General features: G+C 43.1%; 1 protein-coding gene across 2 annotated transcripts in view; it reads left to right on the forward strand.

Annotated features, from left to right (window-relative positions):
- Window positions 1-6,912: 6,912 nt before the first annotated feature.
- LOC115145402 (trafficking protein particle complex subunit 8-like) overlaps window positions 6,913-17,468 on the forward strand; it is an 84,785-nt gene continuing 74,229 nt past the window's right edge. For both annotated transcript variants that reach the window (XM_029686937.2, XM_029686938.2), the window contains exon 1: window positions 6,913-7,236. In XM_029686937.2, coding sequence (XP_029542797.1) covers window positions 7,080-7,236 — 157 coding nt within the window. In that variant the 5' untranslated portion in view covers window positions 6,913-7,079. The remainder of the gene's footprint in view (window positions 7,237-17,468) is intronic.

The raw sequence follows: 17,468 nt of genomic DNA on the forward strand, positions 1-17,468 counted from the left end.
TTATTCTAAAATTGATTAAATTGTTTTTTTTTTTTTACCCTCATCAATCTACACACAATACCCCATAATAACAAAGCTAAAACAGGTTTAGACATTTTTGAAAATGTATTAAAATGTTTAAAAAAATATATATATTTGCATAAGTATTCAGACCCTTTACTCAACACTTTGTTGAAGCACCTTTGGCAGCGATTACAGCCTCGAGTCGTCTTTGGTATGACGCTACAAGCTTGGCACACCTGTATTTGGGGAGTTTCTGCCATTTTTATCTGCAGATCCTCTCAAGCTCTGTCAGGTTCGATGGGGAGCATCGCTGCACAACTTTGTTCAGGTCTCTCCAGAGATGTTCGATCGGGTTCGAGTCCGCAGAGTGCTGCAGAGATGGGTTGTACTTTTGGAAGGTTCTCCCATATCCACAGAGGAACTCTGGAGCTCTTTCAGAGTGACCATCGGGTTCTTGGTCACCTCCCTGACCAACGCCCTTCTCCCCCGATTGCTCAGTTTGGCCGGGCAGCCAGCTCTAGAAAGAGTCTTGGGAGTTCTAAACTTTTTCCATTTAAGAATGATGGTTGGCCATTGTGTTCTTGGGGAGCTTCAAAGCTGCTAAAATGTTTTAGTACCCATCCCCAGATCTGTGCCTCGACACAATCCTGTCTTGGAGCTCTATGGACAATTCCTTCAACCTCCATGGCTTGGTTTTTGCTCTGACATGCACTGTCAACTGTGGGACCTTATATAGACAGGTGTGTGCCTTTCCAAATCATGTCCAATCAACTGAATTTACCACAGGTGGACTCCAAATCAAGTTGTAGAAACATCTCAAGGATGATCAATGGAAACAAGATGCACCTGAGCTCAATTTCGAGTGTGATAGCAAAAGGTCAGAATACTTATGTAAATAAGGTATCCGTGTTTTATTTTTAATATATTTGTAAAAATATCTAAAAACCTGTTTTCACTCTGTAATTATGGGGTATTGTGTGTAGATTGATGAGGATTTTTATTTATTTAATACATTTTAGAGTAAGGCTGCAAGATGACAAAATGTGGAAAATGTCAAGTGGTCTGAATACTTCCTGAATGTAATTTGAAAAAAGAAACACTGTAAACCATAGCCTAGCATACCTCATTCGCAATTTGGTTTTTGATGTGTGAGGCACTTTTCCCCGGGACTGTCTGGGGGTGACAGTCCAGGAGAGACTGACGGATCAGGGCCTAGTTTCCCAGTTGAGATGTACAGTACCAGTCAAGAGTTTGGACACACCTTCTCATTCAAGGGTTTTTCTTTATTTGTCCTATTTTCTACATTGTTGAATAAAAGTGAAGACAATCAAAACTATGAAATAACACAAAGTGTTAAACATATCAAAATATATATTATATTTGAGATACTTCAAAGTAGCCACCCTTTACCTTGAAGACAGCTTGAAGGCAAAAACCCTTGAATGAGTAGGTGTGTCCAAACTTTTGACTGGTAATGTAATTTAAAGGGGAAATCGGCAGTTACTACATCCATTTTTGGACTGATAAATTAATGACATGTACTCATTGATTCTTGAAGAATATAACTTATAAAGGCATCATGAGCTTAGTTCAACTGTCAAGCCCCATCAGAACCCAAAATGCAAACTTTTTTTACTCCAACGTTTGTAAACAAGAATAAGCTTGTGTGCGCAGCGCTGACGTCACACACAGAGCCCAACAAAAACCAGTAGGAGATTCAACCAAAAGCAAATGAGGAAAAGTGTGATTGAGTGAATATTCATCAGTTAACTAACTCCTGTTACATTCACCTGAATTTCACCAAAACACTCAAAAAATATATACGTTTAGCCTTTAACAGCACGAATAGTTAATGAGACAAATGACCCTTGACTTGACCAGCTTCTCTAAAGATCTCATCTTCAGTTCAGTTAAAAAAGGAGTTTAAAAGGTTGATCAGGCCTCTAACCCTTCTAGTGCAATGTGGTGCAGCCTACACCACAGGACACTTGGTCTTTCAACTTGACATACACCTATTGTGTCTCATAAAACGAATCAATTCATGTTTGATAGAGAGACCTCAACATATTATATTCCTGGATTACCTTAGAACTTAAGCAACATGTCCTTAGGCCTGAGCTTTCCCTGACGACAACCCACAGCTCCATGTAAAAGGTCTGGACTCAATAAGGCAATTCACTGATCTAACCCCCCTACCTAACCCCCCTATCTAACCCCCTACCTAACCCCCTACCTAACCCCTACCTAACCCCCTATCTAACCCCCTACCTAACCCCCTATCTAACCCCTACCTAACCCCCTATCTAACCCCCTATCTAACCCCCTACCTAACCCCCTACCTAACCCCCTATCTAACCCCCCTACCTAACACCCCTACCTAACCCCCTACCTAACCCCCTACCTAACCCCCTACCTAACTCCCCTACCTAACCCCCTACCTAACCCCCTACCTAACCCCCTATCTAACCCCCTACCTAACCCCCTATCTAACCCCCTACCTAACCCCTACCTAACCCCCTATCTAACCCCCTACCTAACCCCCTATCTAACCCCCTATCTAACCCCCTACCTAACCCCCTTCCTGTTCTTGTTCTAACTGGACCCTGGGCAACTACTGAGTCCAGTATGGGTAAGGGGGTCTAGACACTGTCATGACCAGTTGTCTGAGCTGTAAACAGGGTAAAAGTCAACGTTGTCCAGGTCAATGACGGTGTCTGTCTCAGGCACAGCTAGAGAAGGAACTGTTTCAAGAGATGTGACTGACTCAGGGGCAATACTTGTCCTATCGAACAGAAGATTCCCTTTCCAGGTCACTGACATCATCCATTTCCGAACTTCTACAGGTTAGATCACTTTCTCTTTCAGATCCATCATCCAGAGGCTCCTTGACAGGTAAGAAGTTGCCATCTAGCAGTAGATTCCTTCTCGACCCCTGTGTACATCACAGGCTCCCACTTATCTGCCAGTTTGTTCTTAGCCCTTTTTCCCTTTGTTTGCCAGTAACACTCAATCTCCTTTGTGGAGCGAGACCCCTTTTACCACCTTGTTGTATTGTCTTGTCTGGTGTTGCTGTTCTTTGCAAATGTGCTGTGCAATTCCTGCTGCTTCGGTCAAGGTCGAGAGGAGTCTTGGAGTAAGTACTGAATTCTACCACAACAAGATCTTGGAGGACTGCCTTAAACATGACGTCAACTGGAAGCCTGGGGACACGACCGAACATAGGGCAAAAGGTTGCGTACCCTGTGGTCTTGTGGATGGTTGCATTATATACGAAAGTCGGTGTTTGGATCTGCTGAGGCCATCCTCGCTTGGTCCTCAGTGGTAATGCTCTGAGCATGTTCCCTAACGTTCTATTGAAGATTTCAATCCCCACCGGCTAGGTACAATGTCGTCAAGGTTCTCAGTAGCAGCTTTGAGAATTTCCTTGTAGATAATGCTCTCCCATCAGGGGGCTTTGGCTTTGTAGCAGGCAGGCTCACAATCTTGAGGGGGCGGTGCTGCTTTAGTAGGTCTCTGACTACATTAATCTTTCTGATTTGGCTGCGTATAGACTACTTACAGTAGGCCCATAAAACAGATAAGGACTTCTCCTTAGTGTATGGGTCGCTCAGGTGGGTGTCTAGGGTATAGGGTTGTTGACCATTCCATCAGGATAGGACAGTTGATAAATAAACATGAATCATTTATTAAAAGCTCTCTCACAACCCCTGCTCACAAACACACACGGGCTCTGGGATTTGAAACCCCTATTCTTTTTCACTCACTTAACTCCACACTTTTCCAAACACAAAAACACACACCCCACCTTCCATGACAATACATCCGCACATACCCACATATTGTGCCTTCTATGTCTTCTGTGTTTTATCTCTACCATGTTGATTGAGTACCTTTTTGTTGTTGTACTATTCCACTAATGATCCTTTCTTCTAACGCTGTTTTATCAATTTATGAAATACTATAAATGGAAAGTAAAACTAATTATTTTCCAACATTCCCTATCTAGAATGGTATAGTGTAGTTTATTTCTTTAACAATTTTTGTATTTGATTTATTTTCTATATATTGTTTATAACAATACCTACCATGGCTAGTATTGGGTGTAACATTATTCGACTCCTCTATGGGAACTTTGTAATATTTAGAATAGCAATGGAGTGGTCTGAACATTTGGTTATCAATATACAGTTTATCGACTACGAGAGCTACACGTTTAACTGTTTATCTATTTTCCTTGAAGATTGGGTACAGAACTTTGCTTTGTTCTGCAATTTCCTTCGGGAACTGAACGTTCATGCCTAATTTTGTGCCAGCGAGTCTTTTACCCAGCACATTTGGCAAAGATTGGGCAGTCATATCTCTGTCCTCTGTTGGATTTTGTTCGACAGCTTCGCATGGGATCTGAAGCGCTGTAAGGAGGAACTCCCCAACTACGCCCTCAGGAACATCTCCTTTGTTCTCCTGGAAACCAGTAAGTACCAGATTCTCTCTCATGGATCTAGTCTGTATGTCAAGTAAGGCTTCTCTGAAACATCGGTTTCAGTCTTATTCACTGTCCCTTTTGGGTTGTTTGTTTCTTTCTCCAATGTTGCAGCTTTTTCAACACTCATCTCGAGGCCTTCAACTCCTTTATATCCTTACTGACTAATTCAAGTACGCCCAGTTTGTCATTTAGCGATTTTAACAGATCCGTTTCCACCGTTACCATTCCCAGTGGTGAAAAGATTAAATTGTTTGTGTCTGTCGAAGAGTCGCGTTTTCTTTTCAGGATCACTCTCCGTCATGTTTTCAGGATCACTCTCCGTCATGTTTTCGGGATCACTCTCCGTCACGTTTTCGGGATCACTCTCCGTCACGTTTTCGGGATCACTCTCCGTCACGTTTTCGGGATCACTCTCCGTCATGTTTTCGGGATCACTCTCCGTCATGTTTTCGGGATCACTCTCCGTCATGTTTTCGGGATCACTCTCCGTCATGTTTTCGGGATCACTCTCCGTCACGTTTTCGGGATCACTCTCCGTCACATTTTCGGGATCACTCTCCGTCACGTTTTCGGGATCACTCTCCGTCATGTTTTCGGGATCACTCTCCGTCATGTTTTCGGGATCACTCTCCGTCATGTTTTCGGGATCACTCTCCGTCATGTTTTCGGGATCACTCTCCGTCATGTTTTCGGGATCACTCTCCGTCATGTTTTCGGGATCACTCTCCGTCATGTTTTCAGGATCACTCTCCGTCATGTTTGGGTGTTGCTTGTTTTCGTAATATTTGTTGATACATGTCTCTTGTCTTAAGATTTGTTTTGTGTTGTTATCCAGATTGAAGGTTATTACCCACCAGTTTGTGAAGTGATAATAACTTACCGATATTGAATATTACGTTTTTATCTTGAGGTGATCTACACTGCTGTGTTCAGTCCGCCATCTTACTTGGGACAAGTTCTTAAGTTCCCGTAGAGCCATATCTCTTTCCTGCACCACCTTTGAGCCCTCGTCTGTCCACCACGGCACCAACCACAGTCTTCCTCCCTCCGAACACATTGCAACAGTCACATCTGCAGCTGACATAATTACAGACGTTACTGCCTCAGTGCACTCATCCATCGACCCCTCCATTGATAACATTTGTCCCGCCCGCTCACTTCCAGTTAGCTTTCTCAAAGCACAACCTCATGTACTTTGCCCTAATTCACTTCCATTTCTCCTCCTGTCTTCAGATCACTTCGCTTACACTTTCTACCATTCGTCTTTAACAAACCATCTCCCTTTTTCTGCCATTTTTAACTGACTCAAGCTTGTATGTTCCTTCCGCTCTCTCTTAGACCTCCTCTGCCCCCCCACCATTCCTCCTCCATATTCCAAGTATACATCTCCTTATCATAATACTGCACTTCTCCTGACATATCTTGTTCTTGCTTTCTCAAGGGATGCCATTTAACTGGCTGTCACAATCTCCATACAATCAGCACAAACCCTTCCGGATGTAGTGCTCAACAGTGCATCCCACTTATAATGCAGCTGCTTTGTATTTGATGTGACATTTTTCAATTTCAAACAAGCGTGCCCCCCAGGGGCTCTCTCCCTTCCCATGCAGTGTCGACCCCTAATCACACTCGCTTTCTTATGTAAAATATTATTACCAAGGAAGTGAGTTTGTGTTTATACAGGACCTCCACCCCGACCGACCGTCAACCAATCATGTCAATGCGGAACGATATGTACCCCTCCGCATTGTTACAACATTTCGGAGGCGCACAGCGAGGCTACACTATTGGGTCACTCCCTCCAAAGGAGTCTCGGATCACATTTTCAGATCAAGTATAAATTGGCTTAGTCGTTAAGGTTGTAAACGTTGTGGAATTGACATTCTTAAAAACATAATATTTGAATAATCAAATAATTATCTAGTTTATCGTTATTTCCTTTAGAAAATAAAAACAAACCCGTTTATGCGTTGTTTGATTTCAGATCCAAATCAAATAAACGAGGAACGACTCTTTACTCGTTTTGTATTTTGTCATCTAATATGACATATTAATTGGACAAAAAGTACACGGACCTGTAACAAATAATCAAACTTTATTTTGATTCGAACTATGGCTCAAACCTTGTGAAAACCGACCAACAGCTGGAGGCGTAACAAGCCACACGATTGAGCTGCCACTGTCTGGTCTCCCTACATATGCTGCATTTAAAACAACTGGGTACTCGGGAATAAATACCATGTCAAATCATGACGTCAGTGATCTTCTGATCGGAGCTCTAGACAGAGGCCCGAGTTCCCGAGTTTGATGACTGTTCAAATCGATATTTCCCAGTCGGAGCAATTTTTCCCCCCCGAGTTCCCAGTTATTTTGAACGCTCCGAAGTCGGAGATTTCCTAGTTCCCCGTTGTTGTGAACGCGGCATTAACATGACCACCACTGTGCACAGCAAGCAACTGTAGAATTCAACATGGCTGCCTTTCACCGTCAGTAAGGGAGTTATTTTCAAGTCAGAAGTGGATAGTTAGCGTTTCACTATCTAAATCCAGAGAGAAATACATTGTCGTAGCCCGGGCCTCTCAAGCAGACCGCGATGGCTCAGTGCGTACAGTCGGTGCAGGAATTCATCCAGGACTCGTTTGTCCCGATGGTGGCGGTCCTGTGCAGCGAAGATGCGGAGAAAGTGACTCGTAAAAACAACCTGAATTTCTCGGAGCTGCTAAGGCCCTTCTGCCGGTTAACATCCGAAGGTAAGAGCTTTGACACAACAACTAAACGTTTTTATGCTCAAGACCTACCCATTACACAGAGACATCTTAAACCAAGCTATGTTTGCGGCATTGTGTGTACAATTGTTAACTAGTTAGCTTTAGCATGATGTTGTCCTCCTAGCCAACTAAGCTAACGTTAGCCAATTGCATTTACCGCCGTCACTTAGCTGTGTCAAGTCAAGTGACAGGAAGGACTAACCACCAGTAGCAGACGTGGTGTTGGAACAGGGGCCTTGTCTTGTTTCTTTAATGTGTCACACGATAGGGCCCACTGACACCCAAGATGTCTGCCAGTGCCTTGGGTGCCTTTGTAACGTTTGTTTGTTAGAATTGCTTTCGTTTCAACGCAGCGGGGAAGAGGCCCACTTCCATTAGGGCCGGGGATGGGAGGGACGATTTGGGAGTTAACTAAGCTTCGCTTGTCATGCTAATTTAGCTAGCTAAATTGCTTAGACACCCTTCCTTGAAGTTGCAGCTATCTGCTTGCTAGCTATATTAGCTGAGCAACGCCCAACAACATTTGACTTAACGTAGCTAGTAAACTCCCTAACTGGCTAAGCAAGATGGATTCTGAGACAGAAATAGACATTCAGTTGAACTTGGATTAAGCAGCCACTAGCCAGAGTGTCTTTGGCTAGAGTAGATGACGGTTGTATTCGTAATTCGGTTTAATGCTGGTTTACCACTGGCATTTAAAACGCCAGATTACTCATGGTCAGACTGACAATCCAATGGCTTGGTTCCACACTCATTATGTAATCTAGCTAGCTAGCTACCAACCCATATCCATCCCATAGGTACCATATAATATCTTTGCAAAGGGCAAGGCCTACCAATCTAGTGTTTATTTTTTCTATGGCTCAAGTGAAATTGGAAAACCGCCTTGTTTTAAAAACAAGAAGGCTCTAGGTTTTGATTATCAGGCTGTGATAAACTCATAGCCATAAGTGTCGTTGCCCTATCATAACCCTAGTTGTCTAATAATGAGTCCTCTCATAGACACAAGGCCCCAAGAGAAGAAGAGGAGCAGGGAACAAGGAGTGGCAATCTCACAAAACTCCAGAGAATAAGCACTTGGTGTGTGTTTAACTTCCAGCACATTTAATCAAATTTCTGGAGGAATGCGTCCAGATTGTTGACGGGGCTGACTTGGAGGACATCACTGTGAAGAAGTGCCAGAGTGTTTTCCTTAGAGCCTCAAAGTGGAGGCCGGTAGGAATATCCTTGTCTCATCGTGCACTAGTGACTCCTGTGGCGGGCCGGGCGCAGTGCACGCTGACCAGGTCGCCAGGTTCACGGTGTTTCCTCCGACCCATTGGTGCGGCTGGCTTCTGGGTTGGATGCGCACTGTGTTAAGAAGCAGTGCGGCTTGGTTGGGTTGTGTTTTGGAGGATGCATGGCTTTCGACCTTCGTCTCTCCTGAGCCCGTACGGGAGTTGTAGCGATGAGACAAGATAGTAACTACTAACAATTGGATACCACGAAAAAGGGGATAAATAAAAAAATAAATAATAATATGCCAATTAGCATCAACATCATGCCAAACTACAAATCCCTGCGTGTTGTGTGTCATCTCTAGCTGACACCTTGGCTAACGGCTATTTTGTCAAACAGTGGCAACTCGTCATTCAGTGCAGGTGGGGCAGAACCCCACTTGTTTTGAGCCCCACCTTTCTAGGCCCCCCAAAATAAGTCATATTTTTTGCCATTAAGGGTCACACATCAGTTTGCAAACAATGTAAAAACATATATTTTTTTGTGCAAAAATTTAGTTAATAAAGCCATATACAAACTTGGTCTCTTTTTTGCTTAATTAAGGCAGCTCCAAAATGCAGGTGTTTCAGCCTAGCCCAGTGCTTTCTGTAGTGGTGGGGCAGCCAGCGGAAAATACGGAGCCTAGGGGTTGGTACTTTCTCTAGTTGCGCCGTGATTGGCTCAGTCTTCTGTCACTCATGGGGATACTATGTCACTGCCAAATCTAAGAGTAGCTCCCGAATATTCAAGCCCCTTGGGTGCTGCCATGGAGTTACATTAGAAGTGCCTTCAAGAAGGCGCACGGTCATTTGCCACATATAACGTGATTTGACGTAATTTTATATCTGTCATACTTTCAAAATCTTAGCTAGCCAGCTAGCAGTCATCATGAATCAAGTCAACAATCTACTGGCAAATCTTTTTAAATCCTTTTCATATGAAGAGAAATAATAAATAAAACATCTCTGCTCATTGGCCATTGGACATAAAAATGACACAAGTTGGAAAATCAAATCAAAGTTGTTTTGTCACATGCGTCGAATACAACAGGTGTAGTCCTTACAGTGAAATGCTGAATACAACAGGTGTAGTCCTTACAGTGAAATGCTGAATACAACAGGTGTAGTCCTTACAGTGAAATGCTGAATACAACAGGTGTAGTCCTTACAGTGAAATGCTGAATACAACAGGTGTAGTCCTTACAGTGAAATGCTTACTTACAGGTCCTTAACTAACAGTGCAATTTAAGTAAAAAATAGGTATTAGGTTAACAATAGATAAGTAAAGAAATAAAAACAACAGTAAAAGACAGTGAAAAATAACAGTAGCGAGGCTATATACAGGCACTGATTAGTCAGGCTAGTTGAGGTAGTATGTACATGTAGGTATAGTTAAAGTGACTGCATATATGATACATCGAGAGTAGCAGTAGAGTAAAAGAGGGGTTGGTGGGTGGTGGGACACAATGCAGATAGTCCGGGTAGTCAAAGTGTGGGGACACCGCTTAGTCGGGCTAATTGAGGTAGTATATACATGAATGTATGGTTAAAATGACTATGCATATATGATAAACAGAGAGCAGCAGCTTGAAAGAGGGGTTGGGGGGGGGGGGCAGTCCGGTAGCCGTTTGATTACTTGTTAAGGAGTCGGGGGTAAAAGCAGTTGAGAAGCCTTTTGGTCCTAGGCTTGGTGTTCCGGTACCGCTTGCCATGCGGTAGTAGAGAGAACAGGCTATGACCGGGGTGGCTGGGTTCTTTGACCATTTTTAGGGCCTTCCTCTGACACCGCCTGGTGTAGAGGTCCTGGATGGCAGGCAGTTTAGCCCCAGTGATGTCCTGGGCCGTACGCACTACCCTCTGTAGTGCCTTGCAGTCGGAGGCCGAGCAGTTGCCATACCCGGCAGTGATGCAACCAGTCAGGATGCTCTCTATGTTGCAGCTGTAGAACCTTTTGAGGATCTGAGGACCCATGCCAAATCTTTTCAGTCTCCTGAGATGGAGTAGTCTTTGTCGTGCCCTCTTCTCGACTGTCTTGGTGTGTTTGGACCATTCTAGTTTGTTGATGTGGACACCAAGGAACTTGGAACCACCCGGCCAGGTCGCTGACCTCCTCCCTATAGTCTGTCTCATCGTTGTTGGTGATCATGCCTACCACTGTTGTCGTCTGCAAACTTAATGATGGTTTTGGAGTTGTGCCTGGCCACACCGTCGTGGATGAACAGGGAGTACAGGAGGGGACTGAGCACGCACCCTTGAGGGGCTTCAGTGTTGAGGATCAGTGTGGTCGAGGGTGTTGAATTCTGAGCTGTAGTCATTGAATAGCATTCTCTCTTAGGTGTTCCTTTTGTCCAGGTGGGAAAGGGCAGCGTGGAGTGCAATAGAGAGTGCATCATCTGTGGGTCTGTTTGGGCGGTATGCAAATTGTAGTGGGTCTAGGGATTCTGGGGTCATGTTGTTGATGTGAGCCATGACCATCCTTTCAAAGCACTTCATGGCTACAGCCGTGAGTGCTACGGGGTCTGTAGTCTTTTAGGCCTGCATGAGAGCTGATGCTCTCATGCATGCCTCAGTGTTGCTTGCCTCGAAGTGAGCATAGAAGTAATTTAGCTCGTCTGGCAGGCTCGTGTCACTGGGCAGCTGTGTTTCCCTCTTGTTGTCAGTAATAGTTTGCCACATAAGACAAGCGTCGGAGCCGGTGTAGTACGATTCACTCCTAGCCCTGTTTTGGCGCTTTGCCTGTTTGATGTTTTGTATGAGGGCTTAGTAGGATTTCCTATAAACCTCTGGGTTCGAGTCCCGCACCTTGAAAGTGGCAGCTCTACCCTTTAGCTCAGTGTGAATGTTGCCTGTAATCCATGGCTTCTGGTTGGGGTATGTACATAGTCACTGTGGGGAACGACGTTCTCGATGCACTTATTGATAAAGCCAGTGACTGATGTGGTGTACTTCTCAATGCCATCGGAAGTATCCCAGAACATGTTCCAGTCTGTGGTAGCAAAACAGTCATGTAGTTTAGCATCTGCTTCATCTGACCACTATAGACCCAGTCACTGGTGATTTCTGCTTTAATGTTTGCTTGTAAGCAAGAATCAGGAGGATGGAATTGTGGTCAGATTTACCAAATGCAGTGCGAGGGAGAGCTTTGTATGTGTGTGTGGAGTACAGGTGATCTAGAATTTTTTTTCCTCTGATTGCGCATTTAACATGTTGATAGAAATGAGGTAAAACTGATTTAAGTTTCCCTGCATGAAAATCCCCGGCCACTAGGAGCGCCACATCTGGGTGTGCGGTTTCCTGTTTGCTTATTTCCTCATACAGCTGACTGAGTGAATTCTTAGTGCTAGCATCTCTGTGGTGGTAAATAAACAAAAGTATGGATAAACTCTCTTGGCAAATAGTGTGGTCTACAGTTTATTCTAAGATACTCTTCTTCAGGCGAGCAATATCTAGAGACTTCCTTAGATTTTGTGCAGACCCCCCCCCCCCCCTCATCTTACTGGAGTGAGTGTGCTGTTCTATCCTACTGGTGCAGTGAATATCCCTCTATCTGAATATCCATGTCATCGATCAGCCACTATTCAGTGAAACATAAGATGTTAGTTTCTGATGTCCCGTTGGTAGGAGATTCACGATCGTACCTTGTCTAATTTATTGCCCAGTGATTGCATGTTGGCAAGTAATATTGACGGTAACTGCAGCTTTGCCGCTTGATTTCTGTGGTTCCTTACGAGGCACCCCGCTCTGTGTTCTCTGTACCTGTTTGTCTTTATCTTGGAAATGACGGGCATGTTGGCCTTGTCGGGTGTTCGAAGTAAATCCTGTGGGTCCTGCTTGTTGGAAAAAATATATAATAATAATCTTAGTCTAATCGGAGGTGATTGATCGCTGTCCTGATATCCAGAAGCTCTTTTTTTTAAAAATACGGTTTCAGAAACATTATGTATAATACAAGTTACAAATAACACAAAAACCCACATAGTAGCACAATTGGTTAGGTGCCCGTAAAACTGCTGCCATTTCTTCGGGCGCCATTCTACTACTAAAAATGAGTGTTTTGGAAGGAATCAGTGGCTAACTGCAAGCAATTGCAAAGCAAACACTAGCCTTCTATTCATTAGAGTGGATGTGTGGTCCAAGTCTGGATTTAAGGGTCTCTCTCTTCTAAGCTTAACAAGATTAACATTCAACATTGGCCATGGTGTCAATCAATTCTGCCGCGCTCAAAAAACAAATGAGAACTGATTTGAGTGAGTTCAAGACAACTGGAAACTTGGGGGGACTAATGTTTTGAACCGGCATCCAACTCGGGCCTCTATCTAGAGCTCGGACCTGAAGCTTACTGACGTCATCATGATTTTACTTTGTCATGATTTTACTTTGTTTTTTTCCGAGTTCACAGTTGTCTTGAAAGCACCATAAATTCAGAGTATTGCCAGATTTTGATGTCAACGTTTGCCTCGAAGGACCGTCGTGCCACATTCCACAACGTGAGTCCAAAAATGTCTTCTATGCTTCTGCATAAAATATGTATAATGCGATGTTTACTGTAGCTAAGAAAGTAATACTAAGTGTATGTTGTGTAGTAAGTTGTTAGTAGCCCATTTTGCCTCACCCTAATAATTTGGTCCCGATTCCCTTCCTAATTTCACATATAGTCGTGGCCAAAAGTTTTGAGAATGACACAAATATTAAGTTTCACAGTCTGCTGCCTCAGTTTGTATGATGTCAGTTTGCATATACTCCAGAATGTTATGAAGAGTGGTCAGATGAATTGCAATTAATTGCAAAGTCCCTCTTTGCCATGCAAATGAACTGAATCCCCCAAAAACATTTCCATTGCATTTCAGCCCTGCCACAAAAGAACCAGCTGACATCATGTCAGTCATTCTCTCATTAGCACAGGTGTGAGTGTTGACGAGGACAAGCCTAGAGAGGACTCTGACATGTTGATTGAGTTTGAATAACAGACTGGAAGTTTCAAATGGAGGGCGGTGCTTGGAATCATTGTTCTTCCTCTGTCAAACATGGTTACCTGCAAGGAAACACGTGCCATCATCATTGCTTTGCACAAAAAGGGCTTCACAGGCAAGGATATTGCTGCCATTAAGATTGCACCTAAATCAACCATTTATCGGCTCTTCAAGAACTTCAAGGAGAGCGGTTCAATTGATGTGAAGAAGGCTTCAGGGCGCCCAAGAAAGTCCAGCAAGGGACAGGAACGTCTCCTAAAGTTGATTCAGCTGCGGGATCGGGGCACCACCAGTACAGAGCTTGCTCAGGAATGGCAGCAGGCAGGTGTGAGTGCATCTGCATGCACAGTGAGGCGAAGACTTTTGGAGTATGGCCTGGTGTCAAGAAGGGCAGCAAAGAAGCTACTTCTCTCCAGGAAAAACATCAGGGACAGACTGTTAAACTGCAAAAGGTACAGGGATTGGACTACTGAGGACTGGGGTAAAGTCATTTTCTCTGATGAACCTTTCTGATTGTTTGTAGCATCCCGAAAAAAGCTTGTCCGGAGAAGACAAGGTGAGCTCTACCATCAGTCCTGTGTCATGCCAACAATAAAGCATCCTGAGACCATTCATGTGTGGGGATGCTTCTCAGCCAAGGGAGTGGGCTCACTCACAATTTTGCCTAAGAACACAGCCATGAATAAAGAATGGTACCAACACATCTTCCGAGAGCAACTTCTCCCAACCATCCAGGAACAGTTTGGTGACGAGCAATGCCTTTTCTAGCATGATGGACCACCTTGCCATAAGGAAAAAGTGATAACTAAGTGGCTCAGGGAACAAAACATCGGTATTTTGGGTCCATGGCCAGGAAACTCCCCAGACCTTAATCCCATTGAGAACTTGTGGTCAATCCTCTAGAGGCGGGTGGACAAACAAAAACCCACAAATTCTGACAAACTCCAAGCATTGATTATGCAACAATGGGCTTCCATCAGTCAGGATGTGGCCCAGAAGTGAATTGACAGCATGCCAGGGCGGATTGCAGAGGTCTTGAAAAAGAAGGGTCAACACTGCAAATATTGACTCTTTGCATCAACTTCATGTAATTGTCAATAAAAGCCTTTGACACTTATGAAATGCTTGTAAGTATACTTCAGTATTCCATAGAAACATATGACAAAATATCTGAAGACACTGAGGCAACAAACTTTGTGGAAATTAATATTTGTCCATTCTCAACTTTTGGCCGTGACTGTACTCTTCTGACTTGGTGGTGCACATGTAGCCTGTTTTAGAGAAATGTCATCGAATATTGTAAGAGCTTTCGTTGTCTACTTATATGCCCCCTTTATTTATCCTATGGTTCTGACTTAATGTACAGGGAGGATACTGTAAAAACGGCACATGTTCGGAATTCTGTCACTGTACATTTCAAAAGTGCTGAACAAATAGTTATATTCACTACGTCCAGCCTAGCTCGCCCGTTAATGTCTTAGACGAAATTTCGCATTGACTCTTACCCGCTCGTCGTCCTCTTATGGCGTAGTTTATACATCTCAAAATGCCAGTAGAAACTAGAGGTCGCCCGATTAATCGGAATGGCGGAGTAATTAGGGACAATTTCAAGTTTTCATAACAATCGGTAACCGGCGTTTTTGGGTGCCAATTATGGCCGACTTATATTGCATTCCACGAGGAAACTGTGTGGCAGGCTTGACCACCTGTTACGCGAGTGCAGGCAGCAAGAAGCCGTGCTAAGTTACTAGCTAGCATTAAACTTATCTTTAAAAAACGAACAATTGATCTTAACATAATCACTAGTTAACCACACATGGTTGATGATATTACTAGTTTAACTAGCTTGTCTTGCGTTGCATGTAATCAATGCGGTGCTATAAGTGTAATATAAGTGTTCATTCAGTATTGTAATAGTCTTTATTGCATATGTTTTTTTATCGGTATCGGCTTTTTTTTGGTCTTCCAATAATCGTTATTGGCGTTGAAAAATCATAATCTGACCTCTAGTAGAAACCACATTTGTTTAAGCAAGTCAGCAATGTATTTAAAAAAAAAAAAGCCATTAAATGAGGCTGAATGAACTTTTTCACTTCCAGAAAGGCTCTGCTGATAGCCAGGTGTAGCAGTGGTAAGGTGTTGGAACTCTACTGTTGGGAAAGCTTTATGTAGGCCCTAACACTGTGTGGGTGCTGTTTGTCACCGTTATAGTGCAGTTAATGTGTTGGTTCGTGTTGTGGTATGGGTTTACTGGCATGCATCTAAAACATTTTTTATTTAGTTTGCCCCACTAAGATTTACATGATAAAATCGCCACTGGTGTCAACTTAAAACACAGCCCTTAATTAAAGTGTTTCTGAAATCCCCTGATGATAAATGAAAGGCTTTCCTAAAAACCTTCTCAATGAAATGTTAACTTCAAAGTAGCCCATGCTTACCTGGCAGAATGATATGATTATTTTCATCAATCTAGTGGGTATTTGCTTTGCAAACTCTACAATCACATGTGATCTACAAAAATACTGCTTAACAGCTTCTTGCTAAGTGCACACTTGAATTAAAGGGTAACTACACGTAATAGATCTACATTTACCAGATTTTCCCCCCCAGACCTCAAGTGGTTTGATGATGTGATTTAAGCATTGTTTTGGACTTAGAACATCCATTTCTTTTTAATTTAATTTTCTATTAAAAAGTGTGATTTTGAGAGGGAAAACCTTAAAAAAATAAATAAAATAAAAACTTTCATTTATTTTTCAAGACAGTGTCTTGAATGTCTAAGTCCAGGCTATTTACTTCCTTTTTCTGTTTTAATAAAAGGCATCATTTGAAACATAAACGTTGTAGCAATTCATATTTTGCAGTAAATAAGACTAACTGATAAAAGAGGGGGGGAAAAACAACTGATATTTTGGTGTTCAAGTGTGGGTGGGGTTAAATGTGGAATGCCTGGTCAAGTGCACAGCCAACACTTCATGTCCTTTCAAAGAGGTCACCCTTCTAACTCCATTCTATGAATCTATTAATTCATTTATTAATTGCTGCCCAAACCTTGCCACAGTGCCAAAGGTAAGATTTCTCAATTTCTGCATAATATTTAGTGTGTATTGACTAATGAATGAACTCCTTTTACTGTAAATGTTTAGCTCACTGATAAATCTTAGCTAACAATTGTTAATCTTATTAAATTATGCTATACAGTGAAAACAACAGTATCTATTGCTAGACTAGAGATATGCCCTAGCTATAGTTAGTCATTGGTTGCACATCTAACTAGCTGGAATGAAGCAAGGGTATGTATAGTAGACATACAAGTGTATCCGTTCACTGTTTACAACAGGTTTTCAGCTACCCAGACCTGTCTGAGCAGCCTGATGGGGTGCCGTGGGTTTGTCCAGTTTACACCTGTGCTAATCTGTGTGTGTGTATAGCAATGGAATTAAACATCCAACCAATGCATCAAGTGTTGTGCTGTAGGTCCACCACACACCCGAAGGGTTGTGGGGTCCTGTCCAGAAACAACCCCTAGACCTAGACACTTGTTGAGATCTGAGACAATTGGACAAGTGTAAACAAAATTCCACCAAGCCTGTCAGAGGGTAAGGTGGCGCAGAGGCCAAGGGTATTATGGTAGCTCAGTCAGTCTGGCACTGTCAAAAAACATGAATAGTTGTCATACTTGCTTAGTCTGTCCTTGGGAGAATCTCAATTGCAATTCTTTGTTTCATTGCATCCTCTCTCCTCGTCTCCTTCTCAAAACCCATTGAATGAGAAGTTCCCTCCCCTCTCACCTTCTTATCCAATGGGTTTTGAGAAGGAGAGCGGATGTGAGGAATGAAGGAAATGCAATTGAGATCCTCTCCCCTTGTTTCCACCATTCATCACCTCCTTCTCATAGCACATGGGAGAGGGAAGGTTCCTCCCCTTGGGCTCCAATGCACTTTCAAGTAGAGGCAAGTTGTGGAGGGACATGGACAAAGGAAGCAAG

This window comes from Oncorhynchus nerka, linkage group LG17, assembly GCF_034236695.1.
Source record: "Oncorhynchus nerka isolate Pitt River linkage group LG17, Oner_Uvic_2.0, whole genome shotgun sequence".
In the NCBI taxonomy this organism is placed as follows: domain Eukaryota; kingdom Metazoa; phylum Chordata; class Actinopteri; order Salmoniformes; family Salmonidae; genus Oncorhynchus; species Oncorhynchus nerka.